At 33.7% G+C, this 25,178-nt stretch overlaps 1 protein-coding gene across 5 annotated transcripts in view; it reads left to right on the forward strand.

Annotated features, from left to right (window-relative positions):
- Adgrl2 (adhesion G protein-coupled receptor L2) overlaps positions 1–25,178 on the forward strand; it is a 141,180-nt gene that overhangs the window by 87,783 nt on the left and 28,219 nt on the right. For 3 of the 5 annotated variants that reach the window (XM_013018340.1, XM_013018344.1, XM_013018345.1), the window contains exons 3-9: positions 1,086–1,195; positions 7,203–8,003; positions 14,016–14,309; positions 14,852–14,955; positions 15,799–15,984; positions 16,771–16,809; positions 19,675–19,858. In XM_013018340.1, coding sequence (XP_012873794.1) covers positions 1,086–1,195; positions 7,203–8,003; positions 14,016–14,309; positions 14,852–14,955; positions 15,799–15,984; positions 16,771–16,809; positions 19,675–19,858 — 1,718 coding nt within the window. The remainder of the gene's footprint in view (positions 1–1,085; positions 1,196–7,202; positions 8,004–14,015; positions 14,310–14,851; positions 14,956–15,798; positions 15,985–16,770; positions 16,810–19,674; positions 19,859–25,178) is intronic. The other 2 variants (XM_013018341.1, XM_013018346.1) reach the window with 1 other exon arrangement.

A 25,178-nucleotide genomic window follows, 5' to 3' on the forward strand; every position in this document is an offset into this window, starting at 1 on the left:
ATATCTTGCTTCCATTATTTTGCTTCCAGTGCCCTTTGTACTTAGATATCTTCCTACTGAGTTACTTATTCACAGTTTGTTAGAGTGTTATTGCAGTTTAGCTATTTTATGTACTATAAAATACTTAGTATTCAAGTTGTTAGATAAAATTTGTTATAATGCCTTTGTTCTGCTTGCTTTGCCTTCTTAATGTATATACTGTCAGAAAACATAAAACTCCTGCAAGTATTTTCATTCCATTGGATTGTAATCAAATCAAATTATAAAAGAAATAATTCTTGCCTTTGCAAGGCTTGTAAAAAGAACATCTGGGCCAATTTATAGTACTTAAATATCTTTCTAGAGTTCTCACTTAATTTTAATTCTGATAACTTAATGGCAGCAACAACAAAAAAGAAAATACTTTTTTAGGCTAATGTATGGGGCATTTTAGGAATAATGTTAGTGGTATTTTTTTATGTTAAGTTGATTTAGAAGAACCAATAGTACACAGTAATTACTCATAGCATGAGCACATTGATCTGTGAAAGGTAACAATAGTATGTGTGTTTCAAACTCTTTAAATATAGTCAGTCATTAATGCCAGTCATTATATGTATGATAATAAACCATGGGTTCAATTTCAGTACCAGGAATGGGGAAAGGGACAAGAAGAGAAACAAGGTATCTACTGGCTTGGTATTTGGTATTCAAGAATGAATGCAGTGCCAGTAATAGAAAACATAACACAAATTTGGATGCTAGAGAATGAACTTTAAAATCTGTATTTTAATACATAAACTTCCTGCTCAGCTATTCAGTTGAGCCATATTGCCATTCACTCAGTATTTTTGCTTTGCTTGTAATTTTAATTAATCAAATATGCTGATAAGTCCCCCCTTTTCACTACATATTGAATACATAAAAATTCAAATAAAAATGTCTAGTATAACACTTTTATAGCTATTTGATAATGTAAAATAATATCAGTTGGATTATATGTTTTATACTTCTAGTTGCTTAAAGAAAATATGAGTCAGTTTCAAATTGTATTTCTTAATACAAACAAGTTAAATTACACAAATTTGATTCACTTTGTTTTGCAGGTGCAACAATCGAACACAGTGTATAGTAGTTACTGGGTCAGATGTGTTTCCTGATCCATGTCCTGGAACATACAAGTATCTTGAAGTCCAATATGAATGTGTTCCTTACAGTAAGTATGAAGTTTATATTCTTCACTTCCTCCAGCATTCCTGGTTAATGCTGAAAGACTACACATGTGAAAGAAGCATATGTTTATGGCCCACAAAACCATTATGCATGCAGAGCACTAACAGACTCGGGACTCCAATTAGCTTCATGAAGTGTGGAAGGAAGCCATAGTGTGGTGCTGGCCAAGTGTCTGTCTGTGTTCTTAAGTGTTTGGCTTTTAAGGCTAGTGTTTTTCCAGAAAACAAACTTGAATTAGCTATTCAATAGGGCAGATAGAAATCTGTACTTTTGCCCAATACCAGTTGCTGACAAATTGGTTTGGCTCCCAGTTTTCTAAAGGAGGAATTGACTTCAGTTTTAATCATGAGCTACTTGAATGGCTACCTGCTGTCGTGGTAACTTTAGTGCCTGGTAAATGCTACTACTGCAGGGTCCAAGGCAAGTGTTGCCCCTTCTGTTCCGTGTGCTTGAGGGGAGCAATTTTTCCCCAGATCCAATGATGAAATTTTAATGCTTTTTTACAACAAAAAGTTGACAAAATCCTAAATATATCTGGGTAACACATTTTTAAGATCCTGCAAGGAGTTATTTGAAATTCAATAGAAATTTTTATAGATATGCTACAGCCAATACTCTAATGCTATGTAGTTTTCTTTCTAAGCTCAGATTCATGCTTCTACATTATATTCTTCAAGTTCAATGAAAATTTTACCATTTCAAACAACTTAAAAGCTTGAATATATTACCTAATTTTTACAAACTAATTTGACAGTGTTGTTCTTTTAAATAAAAAAGAAAAATAATCATGTAAGGTTTGTGCATAGACATTAGAAGTAAAGTGTTAGGTTAGTACTTTTACTGATTTGAGACAGCTATACTTTTTCCCTGTAATCTCAGCTACTTGGAAGATTGGGGCAGGAAGATTACTTAAGCCCCAGAGTTTGAGACTAGCCTTGGTTCTGGGTAGCAAGAGCCTATTTCAAAACAACAAAAACAAAAGGGTCACATTCTGATACAAGTGCTATCTCCAATATGGTAGTAACATATTCTTACACATATGGTGAAGACACCCTCTCTGTCTTCTTCTGCCACAAATTGATAATTGCCTTTTTGTGGTATCAGTTAAAGGCCAAACACAGATGATCTTTTCTTTTCATCCCTACTCTGTGTTCCTGTGTTACTGTGAAATGGATGCTTTTTATGTTTTCAGTATTTTCTGTAACATTTGTAGGATTGGAAGCCTACTGAGTGCACTGATCTTTATTCCATCTCTCCTGTGTGTAGTGTTGGTGGCTTTACATAATCATTCTCCTTCTGTGCCACTAGACGAACATTGTATTCTTTTGAGCTAACCAAAATTTTGTTCCGTAAAGTCCCTCTCACTTGAATTCAGCCTGATTTCTGTCCTCAAATTAGAGAAGGAATACAGCATCCATTCCCAAACAGTGGAATCAGTCAGAGCTGCCAAGAATTCTTTCTGGAGCCAGTTCCTGTAACCTAGTCTTTAGACCAAGACAGTGTTAAGCACATGTTATTTTCAGACTCATAAGTAATTTCTTGCGCTGATTAAGAAAGGAAAATGTGGATGTCTTCTGGAACATCTAACTTTGAAAATTTTACTTTTTCAGTTCTCCAGAAGTATTGTACATTGTGTACTAAACTTGCAAATAGCTATACTCAGAGAAGTATTTACTCTTTCAAGTTTTTATCCTTTGAAATAATAAAAAAATCAACCAGTAATTAATTTGCCGTTACCTTTCTAGATATTTGCACGAGGTAGAAATAAGTCTATGGCTTTTTTTCTTTATAAATCACTGCGCTATAGAAGTAATTATAATTCCTATATACCGTACAGTAGTGACACACTATAAATTATAAGATTTCAATCAATATAAAATTTTAATGAAAATTGTCTTTTCCTGTTATTCCTACTAATTTACATAGTGGTGTGTGTTTTCTTATTTCTTCCTTGTTTTCTCTGCTTTTGTTTTCTGCTGTCTTTTATAAGTGTTTCTTATACTTGCTTTTATTTTGTACTTCTACATTTCACTCTTCCATTGTTTTAATGGTGTTTGTACTTCATAGTATTTTATAACCTTTTCACATATTACTTATTTGATAAAAATTGTCACCATCAGATAAGATTTATTATATATTCCACAACCACCTGGCTTAATGCCAGTTTCTATTAACAGCAAATCCTCCAAGAGCTTGTATATCTCAAATTGTTTCCTCCTGTTCTAAAACAGTAATAGAAAATTTCCATGGCTTCTGAAAATTTTATAATAAATATGCTAAAAGAGGACATCAAAAATAATGTTCTTGGTTTATTATAATAATGTTTATTAGCAGGGAAATACCTTATTTTGTGGCTTTTGTAGTTGCCTGTGTAATATTTGTGTCAAAAATAAATGAATGTAGAGTTCTTAATTGTTGACAGAATACTGGGAATAACATGCATGTATATATTTTAAGTCAGGATCTTGGAGGATAAAGGAAAGTAATTATACTAGAATTTTGCATGTAACAGACTGAATTTTTATTTTCATTTTGTTCTCATTTATTTCACATTCTTATGATACATGAGAATGTTTGCTACAAGTTTTATTTGATGAGAATAGAAACTTATTATTGATTAAGTCCCTAGTAATGATGAAACATGAGATTATTCAATATGAAATAGTGTGTCACTTCAGATACTGAGTATGTAGGCTATAAGTAGTTTGGTCACAATTTTTTGTCTTGCATATTCATGTAGTCTTCGCTGATGTTGGTGGTGGGTCATGCACTTGTATGTTTGCTCTATAGAAAAGTAAATGTATTGTTATGATTAAAGTCACACAGTCTCTTGAGGAAAACTCCTATATTTGGCATGTGACAAAGAATGCTGATTTTGTTAATTTTTTTGCATTTTTTTATTCTTCTGGTTGATAAATTTTGGCTGAACTTACAGATAATCTGTCCTTTGGGTTTTCATAAAAATCATTATATAGACATTTAAAGAGCCATTCTTCAATCCTCAAAGGTTTTATTTACTAAAACAACTTATATTTGGATAATTTTCATCAGCATTATAAATTATAATAAAATTTATACCCATTTACTGTTCCCTTGATACAGAAGTTACTAGTTAGTCACAAGTCAAGGAAAACTTCCTATTTCCCATTTTGCTCAGTAACTGCACGGTCATCTTTGTGCATCCAATAAATAAAACCCAGTTGTTTTGAATGAATTAAAAACAATATACCTTGGCTTTCTTTACTGAGCTTGTTTTTTAATGTTCTGTTTTAAGTGTATTAGTCCTGTACATTACATTTGATTGGTTTATTTTTAGTAAAGTCATCCTTTCCGTAGGGAAGACAAACAACTATATTTAAATAATAGTTTGAGCAATCACAGCACTAATGATTTCTTTTATCCTCATTTTCCCACCACGCCCTTCCGTTATTGTTTCTAAGCAGGTATAATAATGCTCTTCACTGAGGAGCAATGTTAGGACAACTAATTAATAAAAAAATATTCCTAATACAGCGACACTGAATGTCTCCTATGTGTGAGATGTAGTCAGAATTACACATTATAGAGCAAGTATGTTTCCTGAAAGTGGCTAAATGATCCAAGTTGGTTTAAAGGAGGTTATGGATGAATGCAGGAGGTTATATGCTATTTGTATTTTCAAAAATGTTTCTCCCCAAAGCATTTCACAAGGTCAATATTTAATTTGATGAATAATTTTAATTCTAAAAAGTGAATCAAGCTAAAAATCCTACTGCAACATGCAATGCTTTCTTTAAGTAATCAGTTTGGAGATGTAGTATTATCACATTCTAATGCATTTTAATAAGGCAAGAGGGAGAAACACAAACATCAATGGAGTCATTTTATGAAATTCAGGCAACATACTTCAAAGCCCAAATAGAATCTAAAATAGATTATCGTTTCTAATTATCAGAATGCTATTTGCCAACAAGGATCTTATTTGCACCCTTTGTAAGTGCATAAGCCATATTTTTAAATTTATAGGGCTTCAGTTTTTTCTTAACTCCTATAACTCTATTAATAAGGTTTGTTTTAAGAAAGCATATACCTTTTATGGGGTCTGTGGAGTCAAGGTATTTGCTGTGAATGCTCAGTATGATTGCTGTTGCATGCTCGCTTGCTTTCTGTGTAAATTAATGATGATAGAAAATGTCATAATAAGCTAACCATAATTCTTTCTTCCTTTTTCTCCTTGCCTACTGTGCTTGCTTTTCCCTTGTATGTATTTTGCTTACTTTTTTTAATAGTCTTATATTATTACAAGTTTGATATATGATACGGAAAGTTAAAATTAAATAGAATGTGAATGTAAACTTAAATAAGTAAATTTATTTATTTTATCGAGCAAGAAAGACATTACTTGGTCTTACCCTTCAATATACCTATTGAGCTCAAGGGGAGATTTATGTATTCCTGAAAAGGAGGCATTTTAAAATTGCTATGATGGACTTTTCTAGATGTCAGATATAATAGAAAAACAATGAACATGAACAACATAATTGTAAGAACTGTATTGTGAAAATTATTTTTGGAAACAAATATAACCATATCAATAGTTACTAAATTTGTCCCAAACTCCAAAATTCAATTGTCATTTTTATTAATTTCTTGTTATTCTTATGGAATTAATCAATTTAACAGTTGAGCTCACACTAGATAAATGGGCTTGATACACCTGTGCATGCATTTATGTTGATAGCATACATATATAAAGGAAAACTTGATAAGAATTCTGAGTGACTTTGAAAAGGCATGAGTATGTATAGCATACATTAGTGGAGAGTTTCATTATTTATTCAGGTACACTAAGTGAAGCAACATGCCAACTTATTTGCATTGCCTCCTTAATCTACTAAAATGATTGATCCATGTTCTTTTATGTAACTTTAGAATCTTTCTCCTGCTAGGTTTTCCTGTGTGTTTCTCTTTATCCAAAGTAGTACAGCTACTTGTTCTTCCTATATTTAGCATCTGTTACGAATTCAATCTTAGACTAATAGTCAATTTATTTTAATCTTTTTTCTTTTTTCCTTGCACCTTTTTTTATTTTTCTTCCGATGCTTAAAATAGAAGTGGAGCAAAAAGGTAAATAACGTATTCAGCCTGAACCCCAGCTCCCTGTTATGTGCCTTATGGATGTTAACCTCCTCCCTCCCCTCTCCCCACAACACTCCTATGTTAAAATAATCAGCAGGATCTCATAAATGCACCTCATAAAGAAGTCGACTGTTGACAATGAGATTATATGGGCGCTAAATCTGGTGATGGGTAAAAATTCTGAAGTCTGCAAGGGGGAGCTGCCCTTTCCTGTTTCTTTTTTTTACCCTTTATCTCTTTTTTCTGATGCCCTTGGACATTTTCTTATTATTAAAGTGTCATCTTGCCTGGCTTCCAGAACCCTCTCCATAGCATGCCATGGTTATATGGGGTCCTTCTGGTCCTTCCATTACTGTTTTCCTTGTATTTACTTCTCTCTGTTCCTAATTACATTTTTCAAATATTTATATTCTTTGAATTGAAACACTTTTAACTACCGTAAAAGTTCTAATTAAGTGTTCACATTGGCTTTTCAGTCTTATTTGCCTTATTTTATGGTTTTGCTTTTGGGGATCTTAGATGTGGGCCTAGGGACTGGAGGGTTTCGACTACGACAAAATACACACTATTATGCACAAGCTCAAAGTTTGAAGACATATATTACAAATTATAAGATTAAAAGCACACTTTAAAATTTAAATTCTGAATGAGCGGAAACATGGGTGTTTGGATTTGTAGAAATCAATCCCAGCCACTTTGTTATGCTAGTACTCCTTGCATTAAGTGTAAATTTTTGAAAAATTAAATGCTAATAAAATATATCTTCTATCTTCTTTTTTGGGTTAAATTTGTAATCAATAAAACTTTTGCTTGTATAGTTTTTTTTTTTTTTAACTTGGCTTCCTTTCTTGTTTTTTCTCTGTGACTGTTAGTTTTTGTGTGCCCTGGGACTTTGAAAGCAATTGTGGATGCACCGTGTATATATGAAGCTGAACAAAAGGCAGGTGCTTGGTGCAAAGACCCTCTTCAAGCTGCAGATAAAATTTATTTCATGCCCTGGACTCCTTACCGCACCGATACTTTAATAGAATATGCTTCTATAGAAGACTTCCAAAATAGTCGCCAAACAACAACATATAAACTTCCAAATCGAGTAGATGGTACTGGATTTGTGGTATATGATGGTGCTGTCTTTTTTAACAAAGAAAGAACAAGAAACATTGTGAAATTTGACTTGAGGACTAGAATTAAGAGTGGTGAGGCCATAATTAACTATGCCAACTACCACGATACCTCACCATATAGGTGGGGAGGAAAGACTGATATCGACCTAGCAGTTGATGAAAATGGCTTATGGGTCATTTATGCCACCGAACAGAACAACGGAATGATAGTTATTAGTCAACTGAATCCATACACTCTCCGATTTGAAGCAACGTGGGAGACAATATATGACAAGCGTGCTGCATCAAATGCTTTCATGATATGTGGAGTCCTCTATGTGGTCAGGTCAGTGTATCAAGACAATGAAAGTGAAACAGGCAAGAATGCAATAGATTACATTTACAATACCCGATTAAACCGGGGAGAATATGTAGACATTCCCTTTCCCAACCAGTACCAGTATATTGCTGCAGTGGATTACAATCCAAGAGATAACCAACTCTACGTGTGGAACAATAACTTTATTTTGCGATATTCTCTGGAGTTTGGTCCACCTGATCCTGCCCAAGGTAAGAAAGTTTGTTAGTATTTATGTCATTTGTGAACTGTTTACTTTTAAAAGATGTATAATTTCCCACCTATTTTCTTCCCTTCTCATAGTTAAAGCACAAAAGATAATGCTCTCTATTTTAGCCCATTTTGTTCAATTTTCTTTTGTGAAATTCATTTAAATGGTGGCTTCAAGAAATGGTGGCAACACGAGGCAGTTTAGTTTTTCATTGCAAAAAATATAATACTAGGTACAAACCTGTAACGTTTTTTTTTTTCTTCTTCTTTACCTGACTTCTGAATTGATTATAATCTATGTGCAGACCTTTTAACTTCTTGGCCCTGTGGTTAAAGGAAATGTGTATTAGGAATTCTCAAGAGACCTGGCTAGGATTGATGTACAATGCCAGTTATAACTGTTCTGGACTTTTGGTGTCTATTCTCTGGAAGGGAGAGTTTCCAAACATCTGTCTAGTTCATTACATAAAATTACAGATTTTTGTTTCCTGATAAATTAGTGACAGTTTAAGTCAATAGTTTGGTGACTCAAAATGTCATATTCAATATTTCTCTGTCTGTAACTGTCATGTTCAGACTCACCATTAAATGATTTCAACATATGATTTATGATGACAAATCCACTGGTACTTTTTTGTTTGTTCAATTTAGATATTTTTATGGAGGAGCATTAATTAGAAAATGATGCTAGATATTCTGAAACATTTATGCCTATTAAAGAATCTTTGTATACGAGAAGTAATTTGTGAAGTAAATGAATAATTTATTAAAACAAGATTACCCTCACAACAATAGCATAACTTTCTAATGTATTATAGAACTTGCACCAATTGCTAGTTTTTCTATTTGAACAGTGATGTTTATGGATTTCAGTTATGAATATTTTCTGTGTTAATTGGAACTTTCAAATTATGAAATTACTTTAAAATTTTAAGAACTGGAAAGTTTTGAAGTGATTAAATCAATCTTTTTAGCAAGGTGGAACTTGCATTATTCTTAGCCTATTAAAGCAATAATCATATACACATTTATAAACATAACTACACATTTTAAGTACAGTTGATAAGTTCTAAATATTGTCATATGTTCAGAACCTCAGTACAAATCACAGTCTTTTGTAGTTGCATTTCTAATATAAATCTAGAAAATGAAAATATATGAGTTCTGTTCATAAAATAAGAATAGCAGTGACTTTGGGACTTAGTGTAAGGTATTTTTCTCTCTGAATCAATACTGGGGATCTTTTGTGTCCTAATAATATGATCATTAAAATTTTAACAACTGAACCTTTTACTTTTCTGCTAACTTTGAAGCCAGCAATTGGGGGTATTTTGTGTATCTGTTTTTCAGGGACTACCACATGCTTCTTTATCCCTCATTCTTCTCAAAAGGCAAGCTTCAGGCATTGATAGATTTCAAACACTGGCTAAAATTGTATGGACCCTTGTGTTAACCTTTGTGTAACCCACATTACCCTGACAAATGTTATACTTCTCTTAGGTGGCAGTAAATCTTTTCATTAGAAAGAAAAAAGAAAATGCTTTAAAACCTGAAAATTCATAATCAAGCTGCAGCTGAAGAATTATGAATAAAGAATAGAGATTCAATTCAATAAAAGGTCATTATATACTTGTCACAGAATTCTTAAATGAACAGAAACAAGTAGCAGTATCATTCCCTACATACGGTATATACACTAGTAAATACTTTAATGTATTTCTAATCAAAAGGCTTTGATAAATTAGATTTTTTTCTGAAGACCAATTGCCATTTTTGAAAATGAGAAACTTAAACATATACCTTAGACATTGTTTTATAGTTCTAAAAAGTCAATCTTTTTTTTTTTTAATTTTATTTTATTTGTGAACATGCTGTACAGAGGAGTTACAATTACATGGGCGGGATAATGTGTACATTTCTTACCAAGCATTGCAGCCTCCTCCTTTGTTTACCCTTTACATCCCTTCCCAGCCTCCCCCCTCCCCCCCAATCCCAAAACCTTCCCCCCCCTCCCCCCCCCCCGGAACCGACGTTGTAAAGCTCGTTTTGGACATGACAACTTCAATCTTAAGTATTCCCACAACACAGAAATTCATATTGACCCTGTATTAAGCCCTAAGTAATCAGAACAATTATCTGACCTAAATTTCTTTTGCTGCATATGACCCATATTCTTATTCTTTCTTCTTATAATTTTCCTTCATGTGCTTTTGGAGACTCATGTCCCTTTGAAGTATGCTATCTATATACCAGTATGTGAGACCTTGCAGAACTATTCTGGTCCAAATGTTTAGGTCAAACCAACAAGCCACGGTCAGCTTTCTTAGAACAAGGTTCAAAAAACTTATAGGACAGAACAACCAGAGAAATTAGGTCTTAAACTTTCATAAAGCAGTTATTAGCTTAAAATCCATACTTAAAACCTTAGTAAGGACTGAATGCTTGGACAATAGAGCAAAAAGATGGTGAGCTGAAGAAGAGCTTGAACTAACTAGCAAAACCTTGTCTCAAACAATAACAATGTTTGTGTCAAGATGTAACATGTGAGGTAAAATGGCCTATTCCTTCTCTTCTCTAACAACCTAAGGCATGATTTTTAGCCTTTTCTTATTCTTGCATGTTGTTTATGCTGCATTACCCTAAACTAAGATTGATATTCCTTTTTCAGTTTCTCATTCCTACAGTGGACTGAGTACTGTTGAGTACATGAGAGTACTGTTTTAACTATTGGTTTTTCTATTTGTGCTGCTTTATAATTTCTTAATCTGCTGACAGATCTTACATCCAAAATGTGAAATATAGAGTATTGAATTTTGGCAGTTCCTGAATATGTCTTAAGTTCAATTCTAAAGATAGATATTCCAATAATATGAGGGAATGTTTTTAGCTGGATGGCTCATGCTGTAATCTTAACTACTCAAGTCTCAGTTCAAAGTCAGCAGGAATGCCTGTGAGACCCTTAATCTCCAATTAACTACTAAAAGGCCAGAAGTAGAGCGGTGACTCAGATGGTAGAACACTAGCTTTGAGGGAAAAAAAAAGCTCAGTGACTGTGCCCAAGCCCTGAGTTCAAGTCCCTACTCCTCTCCCAGGATGTTCTTTAAAACATATTCAGTAATTCTAGACATTGGATACTCATAAATTTAATCCTCATTTTCACACATTTGCTTTAGCTGTAGTTCCGAATTCAGTCAAAATTGCGTGATCTTTTGGACCTCAATGAGAGGATTATTATCCTTAGTACTAATGTGTATTGTCCCAAATCTGTTTGAAGAAAGGAACTCAATAATAAAGTTTTAAATTTATACTCCAATGGAAAACAGGACAGTTCTAGATATTTGTTCAAATCTTCATGGTTACCCATTAAATGTGTTTAGTTGCACTACTTTTGAGTGTTTATACTTGGATGGTAATTGGTAGACAGACTGCTAAGTCAGTACATTTGGATGCATGATATTTCCTGAAGAACAGAGCTATACAATAAAGGTTCAGCTCTGAGTTCTCGTTCTATCAGGAGAGTTCCTATGGCTTGTACTACTATTTGCCAGGTATGTGTCAACTTTTGAATCTTCTGTCATGTACATTTCATTATGAAAATTTTGCTTTTTGAACCTTTTGTCATGTACATTTCATTATGAAAGTTTTGCTTTAATCTTATGTTCTAATATTTTAAAAAGTAAAGGTAAGTTGCTGCATAGGATGCTCTACGTTTTCAAGGTTTGTGCATATCTTTTACTTAGAAAGGTGTGTTCAACCCAGTGGAGTGATCCATGCCAATAATCCTTGCCAACCCAGGCAAGGATTTGCCATCTAGGATAGTCTAGGCAAAAAAGTAACTTTCCTATTCAAAAATTAAAAAAAAAATATGCTAGGGGAGTGGATGAAGTGGTAGAGCTCCTGCCTGGCCTGTTTAAGTAATGCCCTGAGTTTAAAATCCAGAAATAATATGATCTGTTGATCCATGAATGGTGATTGGCATAGCATCTGGCACATAAATGTTGAATAAGTATAAGCCTTTATCAGTACCAGATGGTCCATTGGTATTTGTCTCCACCTGAGGGAAGAAGCATAAGATTTGGAAATATCTGTATACTTTCAGCTTCAGCATTTACAAATGATTGCTTTTCTTGAACTATTGCTAAATCTCAGAAATTCAGATTGTTCCCCTATAGGATTTAGTGTAATAACATAAAATTTTACTTTGATGAAAATCCCAGTGGTCATGTATCAATTCTCTTCAGACTTCTTTTGACAATCAAAAGGTGCAAAGGTATGAAAATACAGCACTCTCGCCCAAATCCATGGGATCTAGGCTGCAAAATACTTTACTTTTTGGAGGTGTTTTTTCTACTTTGTCTCGGTTATTACAAATCTTTACCAGTGCCTAGAAACCAATCACTAATTGTAGTGTACATATTTCCGTGATTAATTATGTATTAATTAGTACAGTGTGAGTAAGGTGTGATAATACTGAACCATTCCACACTGCCCTTTACTAACTCCCCGTTAAGGCTCTATTCAGTGGCAGTCATTTGACACTTCTGTACAAGATTGTGATGCTTTTGACAAATGTTAATTGAGAAAGCACTGAAAGCCTAGCTGCATTGTAATCAAAAGAAAATTACAGAGGTTTAACAAGATGTCAGGCAAGTGCTTTACTAAAAGGATAGACAGGTTTAAATAGGTGTCTGCAGCAGCTTGCTAGGCATGATGTTTGATATACATAGGCACTGCTCATCTTGTCAATAAATGGTGCCATGAAAATAAAACATATGCATAGAGTTTCTCCTGTGATAGAAGAGAAAAAGGAATAGAGTCTATATAGATAATAAGAAAATTGACAGTTCTTGCCTTTTCCTGTATTTTTTTGCAATTGTATAGGAATTGTATAAAACAAGTATTTGTAGGCCAAAATTTAAAATATTAGACATATTATAACATGGACTTTTATAACTTAAGTTAAAATATGAAGTTTAATGATTTAAAAATGTCAGTTGGCTGTCTCTAATATAAATTTTATGCATAATATATATAAGACTTTAAGGGTCAATTATCTTATAAAATTGGTAAATATGAATAAAACTTTAAATTACATTACTGTTAGAAACTAGTGTAAATTCTAACATTCTAAATGGTCATATGAATTTTTTGCTCAACTTTTGGTGCTGCTTAAATAAGTAATGGAGGAAACATTGGGTCTCATTTTTTTAACCCTACTTAATTGTTTGAAAGTAATGTTGGAGATTAAAAATAACATTTTCTTTAAAAGTACTCTGCTTTGAAATAACTGACCATAGTTTCTTTTATTTTCTCAGTTAAGGGTCAGTGTGATATGGAAGATGGGTTTTAAATTAGGCAGTATTTGATCTAACACTTTTATCTTGGTAAAAGATTGTATTACTACTTTTTACCAGAACTAGCTGCTGCTTTTTCTACCTTTCAAAACATATAAAATAGCACAAGCATGCCAGTCATATCTTCTGTTTGGAGCTAATCAGGCATGTTTAAAAGTCTCTCAAGCAAGAATGGCTGCTAAGTGGAAAGATGTAATAGTATTTATTTTCCTGCAAAATGTAGAATAGGCAACTAAATCTTCTTATAGTTAGACTTCCATTGATATTTTGAATTGTTGATGGAGTATGAGTTTATAAAAGACTAGAATTTTACTGTTAGCCTACCTTTTATTTCATGTTAGATGGTTTATAATGAAATAATACTTAAACTTCACCCTCAAATATTTCATTGAAAAGGAAACCCAACAGAAGAAGAAACTACAGTGAAAACTATAACCTTTTAGGCAGTGTTATCATTAAGTTCTATTAGATGAAAAGACTTATTCTACTCACGTATGAGTAGCTGTTTGTTGATGTGGGGCATTCAGAAGGGTAAGAGGGGTGTGTGTCTGTGTGTGTGTGTGTGTGTGTGTGTGCATGCACATGCATGCATACATTCATGTGTGTACACGAGTATGTGGGTGTGTGCTTGAGATTAATGCACTCATCTTTTTTCCATAGTGCCTACCACAGCTGTGACAATAACTTCTTCAGCTGAGCTGTTCAAAACCACAGTATCAACCACAAGCACTACTTCACAGAAAGGCCCCATGAGCACAACCGTAGCTGGATCACAGGAAGGAAGCAAAGGGACAAAACCACCTCCAGCAGTTTCTACAACCAAAATTCCTCCTGTAACAAATATTTTTCCCCTGCCAGAGAGATTCTGCGAAGCATTAGAAGCAAGGGGAATAAAATGGCCTCAGACACAAAGGGGAATGATGGTTGAACGACCATGTCCCAAGGGAACAAGAGGTATTTCCTGTAAAATACTATGCATACATTTTTTTTACATTTAGTAAGTTTTGAATTACACTGAAGCTGATTGTATTTGAGGAAGAGGATACTTACTCATAGCAGACTTTTACTATTTTTGTTTCTTTGATAATCCAGCATCTGTAGAAAACTTAAATGTTTTTAAACTGTAAGTCATTTAAGGTCAGGTGTTGGATTACTGCTTCTTCTTGAAGGCCTGGGTCAAGAATGTGATTTTTTTTTTCCCCTCAAGGACACTTGTGAGGCTCCACTACAGCAGCCTTTCTCATTAAAACTATCACTTTGGATGAGCCTCAAGAAAATCAAGGGCTTTCTGTTTGTTTTCTCTAAATGTCTGATATTTCTGTGCTGACTATATATTTACTGTTTATAATCTGCGTTATACTCTGTATTTTTGGTCAGTTACTGTATTAGCATTTATTGGGAATTTAACACATAGACTAGAATCATCGTAGCTGATTTCCTCAGTACATGCAGAAAAATGGTTTCAATTTCACTGTTGTTTTCTACATCTGTTGTAGGAACAGCCTCGTATCTCTGCATGGTTTCTACTGGAACATGGAACCCTAAGGGCCCCGATCTTAGCAACTGTACCTCACACTGGGTAAATCAACTGGCTCAGAAGGTAGGTTGGAACATTTTTATATGCTACACATTGGTGATTTAGGACTTTTAACTTCCAACGTAAATAATTTAGTTTTCTATGTTAAAGCCAACTTCGTTGTTCTTTGTTCAGTGTAAAAGTAAAAAAAAGAAATAGTTTTGTCTGTAAATTATTTATTGAAAGTGACATGGTGTTTTAGTGCATGGTGTTTTCTATGTTAAGCTTTTTAATGAGTACATATTTGTTTAATTTCAGTCATATTTAGTTTGTTCTCCTTCTTTTGATGTTCACAAGACAAATAGTGCATTGGTTTAATAAATCAAGTTTCATTAGGTTTGTGACTGAATCCACAGAATGCAAACAGATGTTTATATGACACACGATTATGATACAATAACTATAAATGACTTTAAAGGGCATTGGTAACTTGAATATTTCAGAATAATGCAATGCCCTCTTTTTTTTCTTCCTATTCATTTACTGTTCTCAGGGTACAAACACTAGATAGCGACACTGTGTATTGTATTAATTACCTTCATATAATTGAGTCATTGAAATAAATAGGATTTTTTAAATAACCATTTAAAAGGGCGGGGTTAAATGAGAGTGCTCATGACAGAAAAAAAGAGTTTTTTTTTCCCCCTCTTCTTTTCTTTTTTTAAGTGTGTGGTTAAGAATTTCTTTTGTGTGTTGAGGATCTAAAAGCCTTTAATCTTCTGAGATGAAGAGAAAGTTATTGGTCTCAATTAGTTGCAGATTTTGACATTTGCAATTTTTTTTCACCCCCACTAGGGTACTCAAAGAGAAGTAAAAGCCACAAACAGAATAGCAAACCTTACTGAGATAAACAAATTGTCATTTCAGATCAGAAGTGGAGAAAATGCTGCTAGTCTAGCCAATGAACTGGCTAAGCATACCAAGGGGTCCGTGTTTACAGGGGATGTGAGTTCTTCAGTGAGACTGATGGAGCAGTTGGTGGACATCCTGGATGCACAGCTGCAGGAACTGAAACCTAGTGAAAAGGATTCAGCTGGACGGAGTTATAACAAGGTAGGAAGAACTTGTCTGCTCTTTGAAACTGGCCATTCTCTATGGCAGCTTTCCACTCTGTGGCAGCAAGCTGCCACCCCTGACCCCCTGGACATACACATAGAAACAACCCTTCTAATTGGGTTCATTTACCAGAAGGAATTAAAATGGAGAAAGGAGTTGATGATGGCCTCCCAACCTACCCCCAGAAATGGTATTAATTACCTGTGAGATAACCTAGGAGATTACCCAGGGGAGATTTTAGTTGGCAGCGTATTTATCCATCAGTCTCACTTTCAATGTATATTGTTGGACATGCAGTTTATAAACTTTATATTCTTATACATGAAGCAAATATGACAGTAGCAAAATGGTTATATGTCTAGGAGCTAATATCATCACTGAACTACTTCTTTCAATGTCAACTTTGAGGAAAAGGATATTATTTTACCTAATGGCAAAAATATGATAATTACTTCATCATACTCTTTATATTAGGTTCATTTGAATTTAAAATCTGTGGCTCATATGTGGACTTTTTAAAAACCCACAGTATTATTTTTGTCTCTCTCTTTATTCACTTATTCATGCATTCATTCATTCATTCATTTGTGATAACATGATTTGGGTTAGTATACTTAATCAAATTCAGCAAAAGACGAGCTGTGTTGGTAGTCAATATAGACACACAGACATCCAGAGAGCTACTCTGGAACTCTGAAACACCAGCTTAATTTTTGAGGATTCTTCTTTCCTCATTCCAACAGATAAAATCTAACCTCTGATTTCTTTTCTTTTACTTAAAAGCTCCAAAAACGAGAGAAGACATGCAGGGCTTACCTTAAGGTATCTCTCCTGTGTTGTCACCCTGCTTTCTCCCTTCTTCAGCTACCTGCCACGCTTTATCATCTTGCTGCATGATCCAATGTATTTCAGTCTTTGATAATTATATAATGTGCCCCATATCAGCTGTACAAATGTTGGCTTTTCACAGGTATATTACTTTCAGAATAAGCAAATCATTGATCTTAATAATTTCAGCTGTTTTTTTCATTCATCCAAACTCTAAAAATTTTAATGAAGTATCTTCTTCTGAATTGGAAAGTAATCATATACTGTCTTTGTTTTCTTTTATCATCTCTGGATTAAACAACTACTTAAATAAAACAGCTATGATATATTCTTGGCAGTTTATCATATCAAAGACTGTGTGGTCATAATGTATGTGCATGAAAAAAATCACTGCTTTCTTTGTGGTATATACTCTTAAATAAAATAGGCTTTGTTTTGAAAAGCTTAGGAGTTGTTTCTAGAATGAGTTATATGGGTCTGGATTACTAGAAATAAAAGAAAAATAATGAAACAGTGATATCAGTAAATGGTACCTGTTGGTTTTATTATACTCATAGGAGCAGAGAGCCATGGGTTGGCTTAGGGTTCTGTACTCCTGCGGTATTTCTTTCTTTATTGTATATCTGAGTAATAAGAAACGTGCTAACGCTCTTAGTGCAGTTATGTCATACTAAATCTCTGTGATAGATTAGGATACAAATACCTTATTGTGTTTTGTTTTGATCTGTTTAAAGTTTAGAAGTTCCTTTGTAGGAAATAGTTATTTTCTAGCCTTAACTCTTCTGAGTGCCATTATCAAGGTAATTCAGATCTTACAAAGCAAATTCATATGTACTATGATGACAAAACTAAAGAACTTTAATAGTTTCAAGTAATAGAGGTTTTTTTTCAAATCTGTATCTTCACTTATTCTAGTTGGCAAGATCTAGGAGGTGGAGTGGTATTTCTCTAGTTAGGAAAACATATTGTTGGACTTGGACATTTTTTAAGAAAAGGCAGTGGGAAAAGTATATTCCCAGGTGATAATGTTCTGACAGCGCCTCTTGAGCCTGTTTAATGGGGCAAACAAGTAACTGCTGAAGTCTAGAAATTTTCAAACTCAAATCTTCAGGTTACCTTTAAAGACATTAGTTAATGTACAAAATGTAATAATTGGTATGCTGCCCAGAACATATATTTCAGTGTGGGGGAAAAATGGCCTTTATCCCCCTTGGCAGGAAAATACTACTTCAGGACTATGATTAGGATAATGATTATGTTCATCCTACTAGCAAAGTACAAATGGTAATAAATCAGGAGTGTTTAAATCAATAAAAAAGCATGCCATCAGAGAGGATTTTTTTTCTATACCTGATAAATTTCAGTGTGAATTTCTGACCAGTATCAGTTTTCAACACATCTAAAACAAGCTTCTCAATTCTGATAAGACTAATCAAACTCTCAAAATTACCAATCAGAAGCTGACTTACACTATGTAAATGTAGCGAGTTTCTATAAGGAGTCTATGGGGAATTTTTAGCTAGAAGTCATTTATAACTTAAATTAGAGGATGTAGTCTATATTTTTTGGTGACTAATGAATCTGGCCTCAGCAGACCAATTTGTGTTCCACTCTGTCTATTGGCTGTAACAGTATGAGTGTGAACATTTTGACTCTACTATCTCCCATGACCAGAAAAAAGAGCCTTTCACACCACTTGGAAGTATCTTCCACCAGCCAGGAGGAAGGTAGTGGTAACTCATAAAGAAGACAGAATGGGGATATTAAGATAGATTGAGCTAATTAATTTTACACTGACAGTAACCTCAAACAACTTCTCCCCTTGCTCATTTTAATATAGTACCTAAAAATACTATCTCCATTGTTATTAACATAATATATGTTAGTTTTCCTTGGTGATTACCAGTAGATCAAAGCAATGTGTATATAGACATAATGACACAGTATAACTAGGCAAATGGAATAGTAAATAAATGTAGTGATGTCAGATTTCCAACTATTGAAGGGATACTTAGGACATAGCTATAGTGATATCTGCACAAGAGTGTGCCTGCAATTGATTAGCTGATGAATATATTTTTACTAAATGTTATTTTGTGTGGTGATAAACTTTATGTATAAATATTTGCCACTTGGATTTTATGAACACTTTATGCTTTTCTGTTTTTCTTAAGTTAATGGAATAAATAGCCTTTGCATATTTGCTTGCTATCTTGATTCCTTTATTTAAGACCATTCTTTATGAATTAAGTTATATTCGCTAGAGTTTTTTCTTATTTGTTTTTGTTGTTGAATAGCTGGGTAGGGATTTGGAAGAGTGAATATGTTTGCAGATAGTTTGTAAACTTTAAAATCATTTTTTATGTGATAATAAGTAGTCAATGCCTATAAGGCAGTAATTATTGTAGATCAGGTTCAGAAAAGCATTATTGCTGAAATTTTAAATATTAGTATTATTCTGGATCAGAGACATCAGTGTTTTTTTTACTTAGAATAGTTAAGTCTTGAAATTATAAACAGGGCCACTTCAGTACTGTGGCCACTTCAGTAATGTGAGCCATGTCTCAGGTTTAAGAGCTACCACATTTTTCTTCAACAATTGAAATATGATTAGATAAACAAAAACAAGCTGCCTTTCTACATATACCCTTTTTAATCAAATAGCAGTCCATTAATGGTTAGTCATATTTTCATGTAGATGGTTTATTTCCAGTTTAGCAGATAGATGTTGGGGCATTATTCCATATAATAGCTAGTCATCATGACAAATAAACATCACCTTTGTCACTAGTCAGCCACTGAAAACCGCACTGGTTTTAGGAGCAGTCAGAACTAATGATAGATTTCTAATGGATGCAGGCAATTGTTGACACAGTGGACAATCTTCTGCGACCAGAAGCTCTGGATTCTTGGAAACATATGAATTCCTCTGAACAAGCGCACACTGCAACAATGTTACTGGATACATTGGAAGAAGGAGCTTTTGTCTTAGCTGACAATCTCTTAGAACCAACCAGAGTCTCAATGCCCACTGAAAATATTGGTAAGTGAATGTATTGTCAGATTTAACTTTTATTTAGGAGGCAGATAGTTAAGACAATAGTGTTTCTATTCTGAATCTGGTCTTTCCTAGTGCCAAACTTCATTTTTGTTAAATTATTTTTGTCTGCTTTCAAAAGAAACACTGATCTTAATAAAATTAATGGAAAAGCCAAAATCTGCCTTATGTCTTTCTAAAGTCACTTTTATGGGTATGTTTATGTGAGTTCCAATTGAAAAATCATTAAAGGAAAAAAAGTGTAAGAGCACTTAAATGCCAGAATATGGATTGCTTAAGTAATGAAACTGCTTGGGATAGGGGGATGGCAAATGCTTCTCCATTTTATGTAATAGGTTTCTAATGAATTTAAATTACGCTATGAGCTATGTCCTCCCAGTCAAATACTTCAGTTCACAGAACTTGATAGTAATGTTTATATCAAACATAATTTTCTTCAGGTAAAATCATGGGCAGTGATATACCTCTCTCATATAGTAAAATCATTCCAAATTCCTGTGTGTGTGAGTGCGTGTGTGTGTGTGTGTGTGTGTGTGTGTGTATGTCTGAGTGTGTGCGCGCACGCACGCATGCGTGCATGCATCATGTACATGCTTGTGCATCCACACATACTAGTTCAGGGGCTTGAGCTTATATTCTGATCACTATCACTGAACCTTTTAACTATAGCCTAGCACTCTTACCATTTGAACAATAGCTCCACTTTGGTATTTTGGTTGTTAATTGGAGATAAAAAGTCTCATGGATACTGATGCAATATCTAATCACCCAATTGTGCCTCCCATGTCATGGGAATTTACATAAAAGCACGTAGAAAACAATATAAATCAAACTATGATACCTGGATTTAAATTCAAAAACTTCAGAATATTGTTTTGCTTCAGTAAAGAAAGAAAGAAAATACTTAAATCATTTGTTTTGAGGGATGGGAATGACAAATCACTCAAATTCAAGTTGACTTGGTCATGAGGAAAGCAGCATTTTTAACATAGCCTTTTTGGTAATACAACATGAATGTAATTTCTCCTCTCTCTGAAGCTTTTGTTGCTCTTGAGGCTAATCTAATTGCTCATCTTATGCAGTTCTCATGTTATACGCTCTACAGTGCTTCTCATCTGTTTACCAATATACAAAGTGTAGACTTGATTATACCATACTAGTGAATGTGTCATGACAGAGTTATTTGATGGTGGTGCATTATAACCTCAACTTGTTTCTAAAGCTTCTAAGAGTGTTTGAAAAAAAACCCAAACATAAAATTTCCCTCTTGTGCTCTGACAAGTATTCAAGACAATCCAATGGGACAGACTGACTTCTGTACTCCCACCAATCTTCCAAATGAAGAACACACTATGCTTTATGTTCAGATTGCCTGTCTGCCTGTCATATATCATATATGAATATTACGTTTATAGTATATGAATATATATATATATATATATCTCAGTTCAGCACATACACTGAAGAAAACAATGTCTGGGAATATATTCTCCTAATACACTGTCAACATTATAAATGATTCTTCAAGATTGATTTTATTTTTAATTAAAAACATGAATTGAGATTTTTCTAGAATATGGTACACCTTTTACAACAATCTGAAATAATACCTGTAATTCACTATTTTTGTCCTAACTACTCAAGAAACACCAAAATGAATATATTATATGTATTCTAGTATAGTTAGGACTTTTTAATTTTTTAGGTATAAGCAATTTTATGACAAAAATAATTCATTATTTCATATTAAAAAACTCATTTTCCTCAAACTTATATTGGTCATTTTGGACATGAGTGCTAAAATAGCCTAATATTATGTATGTTCTTATTGGGAAGCTCTTAATCTTAATTTAGAACATGGCAACATGCTTAAACAATTTTCTTTTCTTCCCTTGTGATTTCTCTTTAAATTTTAATGGAATTTCATAGGGTCATTTCTTTCATAATAATTTTTGACATCATAAATTTGATATAATTATATCTATTGTGGTATATACTATAAGGGTATCCATCTTAAGCTAACAGTTGGATGAATTTTGGGCTAGTGAACATTCATAGAATTTAATCATCAGCCTGGTAACATTTTCACTTCTTGGGAAATCAAGTTGCCTTCTACCCTCAACCCCAGAAAAATCACAGATCTACTTTTCTATTACTATAGTATTTGTTTCTAGATTGAAAAGAATTATACAGTAGGCACACTTTTTGGTCTTTCTTTGAGATTTATTTAAATAGATGTACATGTCAGTACTCCACTCCTTTGTATTTCTGAGTATCATTCCATTATAAGAACATATTGCATGTGTGTGTTACTCTTTTTTTTTTTTGTTTTGTTTTGTTTTTTGTCAGTCATGGGGCTTGAACTCGGCCTGGGCGCTGTCCCTCAGCTCTTCAGCTCAAGGCTAGCGCTCTACTTCTTCAGCTACAGCGCTACTTACGGTTTTCTGGTGGTTAATTGGAGATAAGAGTTTCATGGACTTTCCTGCCTGGGCTGGCTTTGAACCGTGATCCTCAGATCTCAGCCTTCTGAGTAGCTAGGATTGCAGGTGTGAGCCACCGGTGCCCAGCTTTGTGCTACTCTTTTATGAAAGAAAAACAAAACATTTAGCTTATGTCCACTTTTTGTCTGTTATTTTCTCCTCCTGTGGTCTCCAACAACTATATTGTGAGAGTTCTTCTTGCTTTACATCCCTTTGAATATCAGTGATTTTCCTTTTCAGCCATTTTAGGGATTCTTTAGTGGCATCTCATTGTGGGTTTATTTTTCATTTCTGTGATTGCTAAGATATTATTACCAGTTAGGTACCACTGGGGTCTGGGAATAATAGTTCAAAGTCAGTCCAGGCAAACAAATCTGTAAGTTTCTCCAATTCTGTTAATTACTCAGCTAAAGCAGGAACAGGAAATGTGGCTCAAGTGGTAGAGTGCCAACACTGAGCCACAAAGCCAAATGAATTCAGGAGGCCAGAGGTTAAACCCCAGTGTCAGCACATAGACATGCACACACACATTTTGTTCATAAATTCTTTTTAGATGTTTATTTTCTATGGACACAGTTTTGATAATTTGCTGGTTTATTTCTTTTGTTCATTTTTAGTTGTTTATCTTGTTTTTCACAAAGGTTCTTTTCTTTCTTTGTTTTTTTTGTTTTTGTTCCAGTCATGAGGCTAGAACTAAAAGCTTAGGATCTAACCCTAAGCATTTTTGCTTAATGCTAACACTCTACCATTTGAGCCACAGCTCCACTTTCAGCTTTTATATGTATCACATATTCTCATAACACTTAAAATTTAATGAAAATAAGTCTAAAAATTAAAATGTAGAGATGTTTAGTTTTTGTATATCTTTAATAGTTGGTTTGTTTCAGTATGATGTACATTATATAGCTATACATTATATGTGCTATGTTGGTTGAATGTCTTAATGATGAGACTGAATCTTTTCTTTTTAAACCTTTATTTTGTTGAAGAAATCACGCGGGTGATTTGTTATATAGAATTTCCAACATTCTGGATTTTACCACCAGTGAATCATACAACAGTGATTAATACAATATTTCTATACTAGTTGTAGAGACTCAGTCAGTTTAGGTTTCATATTTTTTCTTCCCTAGAAATTTTTCTGTTGTGCCATATCATAAGACTATTCAGTTTGTTGTCATTCTTTGTGACATTAAGATCATTTAGATAGTTAATGGTGTATGCTATAAAGCTTGACCTACCTATTCATTATAAAGTTGCTTTTGATTTATTTTCAAAGAGGTTTATTAATCAGAATTTGTTTTGTTTAGACACAGTTACGTCACATTGAAAAATAACAGTGGTTCACAGCAACAGAGGTTTACTGTGATTATATCCTGCTGGACAGCCATTGAGGCTGGACTTGGCCCTGCCTTCTGTCATCTCCTGTTCTGCTCTATGTTGTTGTACCTGGGATGTAGGCTCACAGAGGAGCTCTTCTGGCAGAGAGTGCATAGTTTTTCTAAGAGGCCCTTCATGTGCTCATCTTCTCATTTCATCTTATTACAGCAAGTACTCTGATAATTTGAAAAAATAGGGTAGAGAAATACATTAAAATACTATCTACAGCATTGGCTGTGAGTGAGACTTAGAATGGGTCTTTTACAGTCATGTATATTCCCCCACAGAAACCTACATACTTTCAAGCATACAGATCAGCATAAACATCTATGCACCAGTCACTCATCTGAGCCATGGTGTGTTATTTTACCAGATGCACATCAATTTAAAATAACAACAACTAATTACAAATTCTGTGGGCAGTAAAGTTGATGAAGAACATTCTCTGTGACCAGATTAAAAATTGAGTAATTCGCATCCTTACTTTATTTTCTGGCCCTTAAAAAATGTGTGTGTATGTTTTAGATGGGGTTTCACAGTGTTACTCAGACTAGCCTAAACTTTAGATTGGTGTTCTCCTGCCTCAGACTCTTGAATAAGGTTTATTATAAGTTTTACTTCATAAAAATGTATACATGTAATAATATTCATGTTATTAACATTTCATATTCTAGAGGCAATTGACTAAATTTTCTCTTAATATTTTTCTATGTATATGCACTGATATTTATTTGATCTGTAAGAGTACTGAATTATTTAACTTCTTCTATTTCTTTTTTTTTTCTGATGTAATGGAAATATAATGAAATGAACACATTCACCTACATCTTGAAAGAGTTTTTGAGAGGTCAACAGGTCTACCTCCAAATTTAAATAATTGTTTTCTAGCTTTTTTTCTAATTATATCCTCACTAGTAAAACCATCACTCTTTACTTATACTTTATCATCAGTTTTGTTAATAAAATGAATTTGAATTGATCCGATTACTGTTTCAATTTGCAGTTCTTTGATTACACTTGCTTTTGATAATTTTTAATGCATTTCTTTGCTTATTTTCATTTTCTCCCTGTGAATTGTTGGTGTTTTTAAGTTTTCTCCCCTGTGAATTAGTTGTCCACAGTGGTTCCCTTTTCCTTTTCCTTCTTTCCTTCCTTCCTTCGTTTCTTCTTTCCTATCGATTTTAGGGAAGAAGCTTTCAAATGATTATTCTGTCTGTGCTTTATTTTTAAACTTTTTTTTTCCATAATAGGGAAATTCTTTTAAGGCTGGTTTATTTTGATATCTGATTTAAGTAATATTCTTTTTAGTTTCTTGATTAAGAAAATTTTTGGTATTTTGTGCCTATGAAGACCTAACACCTCTCTATCTTATCTTTCTTTTTTCTTTCCTCCTTCCCTCCTTCCCTCCCTCCCTCCCTCCCTCCTCCTCCTCCTCCTCCTCCTCC

Source organism: Dipodomys ordii, unplaced genomic scaffold (genome assembly GCF_000151885.1).
Source record: "Dipodomys ordii isolate 6190 unplaced genomic scaffold, Dord_2.0 Scaffold39, whole genome shotgun sequence".
Taxonomy (NCBI): Eukaryota; Metazoa; Chordata; class Mammalia; order Rodentia; family Heteromyidae; genus Dipodomys; species Dipodomys ordii.